The following is a 4475-nucleotide window of genomic DNA, read 5'->3' on the forward strand; positions in this document are numbered from 1 at the left end:
GGGGGGCGGCCTTTCCCCTACTCCAGGGGGCCGGGGCGGGGGTGTGGGATCGCTGACATGATGGTTTTTGTGGCAATAAGGTGTGTTTTTGTCTTAGTCCCCCAAGAAGGTTGGTGATGACATCGCCAAGGCAACGGGTGACTGGAAGGGGCTGAGGATCACGGTGAAGCTCACCATCCAGAACAGGCAAGCTCAGGTACCCAACGCCAGCAGGGATGGCGGAGTGGTGCAAGCGCCAAGCACAAACACGCTCTGCTTGCTCAAACCACCAGCCAAAATCCCGGCAGGGTCGACTCAGCCCTTCATCCTTCCGAGGTGGATAAAATGAGTTCCACACAGCCAATGTGTGGGGGTCTTCTGGGAAAGACCTTAAAACACCCGCATGAGCTCTCAGAGTGCCACTGGCCAGAATCCAGCAGTGATTCTGTGTGTGTGTGCGTGCACGTGCAGCCTGGGGCTTGCCAGGCTGAAGGTTCCCAGCCTGCGAGCGATGGGAAGGGATCTGCTCAGGTGCAGAAGTAGAACTTTTATCCTGTTGCAGATAAATTGTTCCTTTTACAGAATATCAGACCAGGGTAAAACTATATCAAACTACACAGAAATTACAAAAATCTTCCTTACCTGGTCCTGTAGCCACCCGCCACTATACCTGTCCTGAATTCTGTGGCTGGTATATTCCAGTGGTGAGCTGAGAGGGAGCCCCAGTCCAGGAAGCAGTCCTCCTCTGGTTGTGGGGAGGCCTGTGCCGAAAGGCTGGGAACAAGTTTCTGCATCACAAAAAAGCTTTGTGTATTAGCAGACCAAGTAAAAACGCAGTGCTCTGGCAAGTAAGCTTTCCAGGCACTGAGTGCTCAGTTGAGTATCTTCGTTAGCTACCTAATTCTGCATGGAGGGGAAAAATTAATCTCTTTTCATTTAGATAGAGGTTGTTCCTTCTGCCTCTGCTCTGATTATCAAAGCTCTGAAAGAGCCTCCTCGTGACAGGAAGAAGCAGAAAAACAGTAAGTTTTTACTGAGCTTCAGTTCTGAATGTGTTTTGGGGCCAAGGGGGGAATATGTACCTGCCTCTAGATTATTGGGCATAAACTGGCAAACAAGTGCCATGGGGCTGTATCTTGGGCAGTGGGAGTTCCTTATGTGTCAGAGTACAGACAGCAGTGTGTGCACTAGCAGGGTTCAGTTTCTTGGAAGATGGGGTGGGACAGCCACCCGCCACTGTACCTGTCGTGTTGTGCAGTGACTGGTGCAGCCCAGAGGTGAGCTGACAGAAAAAGCCCACTTAGGAAACAGAGTTACTACTTTTGTGGGTAACTTTGTGCTGAAGCCTGCAGACAGGCGTGCTGCTCGCAGCCCCGCTGTACTTGTAAACTCTGTGGTTTCCGTATGGTCTGAGTGCTGGGAATGGGGCTTCTCTGATGGAAGCACGGGGAACTAGAAGTGTTTTACATGGACTGACTGGTGCTGTGACTTTCCTTCCCAGTTAAGCACAGTGGCAGTGTCAGCTTTGATGAGATCGTGAACATTGCGCGGCAGATGCGGCACAGATCCCTGGCTCGAGAGCTCTCAGGTAAGTTGGGATTGCAGAGTCCTCCCTCCACTTGCTCCGAGCACCTGAGCCAGGATCTGGTCTGGTTCCTGGGAGGGTCCCGGAGCTGTGCTGTGGTGGTGGAGCTCCTCGTGCCGCTTGGCCACGCGGGCACTGAACACCACAGGAACAGCATTGCGCTGGCTGTGAGCAGCCAGCCTCACACCTTCCGGTGAAGGTGGTACAGGATGGTAGAAGGTACATGGCAGCAGATGCGGCGCTTTCTGCTGCATTCCCTGGAAACAAATGTGCCAGGTGCGGCCAAAGTGTCTGTCCCCTGGTGAGCCCGGCAGCTGCAGCCTGCGAACCCCAAAGGGAGGGAGAGACAGCTGAGGTGTGAGGAAGTGAGTTCTCTGTGAGTTTTTCCTGGGGTAAAGCACTAACAAGCTGTATCTTCCCACTGCAGGGACGATCAAGGAGATACTTGGGACTGCCCAGTCTGTGGGCTGCAGCATTGATGGCAGGCACCCACACGATATCATTGATGACATCAATAATGGTGCAATTGAGTGCCCAGCTGTAAGTAACCATCTCTGACTGAAACTTTACTGTGTTAGACTATTTACTAAAAGACTCTACTAATGAGTTCCGTTTGCTTCTTTCAACAGAGCTAAGAGAAGAGAAGAGAACTTGCTGTGTGGCTTCTCCTTAAGTATTTTATAACACCTTAAATACTTAATAAAAGACTCAGTTGTCTGCAAACAGTGTTGTTGGCTTAGTTTGTCCTTATCCCACACCGCATGAGTAGCGGGTTTTGGCTGGGGAGCGCCTGCCCTCTGCATTAGCCAAGGCGATACAAACTTTAAAGCTAGAAGATGCTCACTTGCCCTGCGAACACTGGCTTGCAGCAGCGCTGAGCTCAGAGAAGTGGAGTTGCTTCCAGCCAACACTCCAGTAAAGAGCAAATGTTGCTGATTTGCAGCCTGTGCAAAGCTTTCTGTGAGCTCTGTTCTTGCCAGTGCCAAATGTGCAGCTGGGAGCAGCCAGTGTTGCCCTTTGTTAGGGTGAGCGCTGTAGGAACAGGTCCGGCTTCCCCTGAACCATTGCAGCTGGGATGCAAGCACATAGTGGGGGTTGAAAGTAGCGTTGCAGGCTGCGGCTGTGGGGTGGCAGGGCCCTGACGAGCCCCTGGTTGAATGGAACCTGGGGGGTGGCTGCTCAGCCAGCGTGCCCAGGGACTGCAGGAGCCGAGGGAGAATGGCTTCACAGGCCTGGCAGTATGCGCCCAAGCCCTGCCTCCAGCGCATTATTATCAGGGGGAACCTCTGTCCTCGGTGGGGTTGTATGTTTCCTGTTGTAGAACAGGTTGGATTCTTTGCTGTTCAGCTTTTTCTCCTGCCTTGAAGCAGATGAGATAGTGGATTTTCTACTGGTGAAAAGGATAAGCACACACATCCTCATTCTTGACCCAAATTTATTTTTACTTGCTTTATTTCATCACTGAAGAGGAGCTCTCTCTTTCAGAGAGTCATAAAGGGCCAGGTCTTGTGTTTCTTGAGTCTACTGATTCCTTGAATGTGATACTGGGAGAACAGGAACAGGGTAAGCAAGCTGTATCATCCCTCTCTGCATCGTGTGTTGCATCTGGTGCTTTCTCTGAAGGAAAAAGCTGTTTAAGTGTTGGCATTTCCCTTTGCGTAGGTATTCTGTAAATCCTGTGCTACTGCTTCTCAAGAAACGATCCCAAAGGCTGGCTGAGCCGTAAAACTTGTGTTCAGCAGTGAATATTCTGGCAGGAGTGCCAACTTTACCTGCTGATAGAGAGCTGCTGCTGCTTGTAAACAAAAGGGGTTGGCCCCACTGATGGCACCTTCCTGGAGGAAAGGCAACTTGCTTACTGGGAATAGCAGACCAGCCAGTAAGAGGTGTCTGTGCCCATTATTACACATGGAAAAACTTCTTTACAGTTCGGGTGACAGAGCACTGGCACAGGCTGCCCAGGGAGGTGGTGGAGTCTCCTTCTCTGGAGATTTTCAAAACCCGCCTGGATGCAGTCCTGAGGGATGTGCTCTGGGCAGTCCTGCTTTAGCAGGGGAGTGGGGCTGGATGATCTCTAGAGGTCCCTTCCAACTCTGAAAATTCTGTGATTATGGTACAGATGGGGTAGGGATGTAAGAACACGTATTGAAAAGAGTGGTGAGAAAAGAGCAAAAGGTTTAGCTTATTCAAAATGACCTTTTTTTGGCAAAACTCTTAAGGAGGGCCTTGCAACCACCATCTTGGGAATCTCATCCAAGGAGGATGTACGGAACCCCTTGTAAGCTCAGCTGCAGCACGCTTAACCTCTGGAGGGGTTCCTGTCTGTTGCAGGCTTGATGCTTGAAATTGTTGTATTTCACAGCATTTGGCACTAGGTTGTCACACCCGAGAGCTCGGCTGGCACAGTCGTAGGGCTCCACGGGGTGGGGAGAACCAAAGTTCTCCAAAGATCCCGGGGAAACCTTGTGCTATTCCCAGCAAAGACTGGATTTTTCCTCGGGGCGGCGCAGCGCAAGGGATGGCGGGTGGTCTTGCAGGCTCTGGAAAGCTCTGTTGAAGTGAAGTGAAATTATCCCAGTAATAAGAATGCTTTGGCTGAGTCTGAGGTATTACGAAAAGCCCTATTAAGAGCAATGTTATAATTGCAGTTCCCTTCACCCCTAGCAGAGCGTCCTGGGAAAAAAGTCATGGATGTTAATTTAATCTGTTTTTCCAAAGGGAAAGGGCATCAAATTCTTACCAAGATGCTGAGTTCTGTGAGCCTTGGTCTCAAAAATGTTCCACGAGGTATGTTTTCCTCTTCGGCAAAGTGATGACAGCACTTTTTTCTTGTTGGTGTCTCTTCAGTTTTGCAGGTAACTCTCAAAGTTATTCTTGTAGGGTACTGCCCTGATTTGAGCGACATGGGACT

The 4475-nt window shown here is 50.6% G+C and overlaps 1 protein-coding gene across 1 annotated transcript in view; it reads left to right on the forward strand.

Moving 5' to 3' along the window:
• Positions 1-2199, forward strand: part of RPL12 (ribosomal protein L12) — a 5608-nt gene extending 3409 nt beyond the window's left edge. The window contains exons 2-6 of the mRNA XM_009890325.1: positions 98-196; positions 920-1001; positions 1481-1567; positions 1992-2104; positions 2194-2199. Of these exons, the coding sequence (XP_009888627.1) occupies positions 98-196; positions 920-1001; positions 1481-1567; positions 1992-2104; positions 2194-2199 (387 nt within the window). The remainder of the gene's footprint in view (positions 1-97; positions 197-919; positions 1002-1480; positions 1568-1991; positions 2105-2193) is intronic.
• The last annotated feature ends 2276 nt before the right edge of the window (positions 2200-4475 follow it).

Source organism: Charadrius vociferus, unplaced genomic scaffold (genome assembly GCF_000708025.1).
Source record: "Charadrius vociferus isolate BGI_N301 unplaced genomic scaffold, ASM70802v2 scaffold398, whole genome shotgun sequence".
Lineage (NCBI taxonomy): Eukaryota > Metazoa > Chordata > Aves > Charadriiformes > Charadriidae > Charadrius > Charadrius vociferus.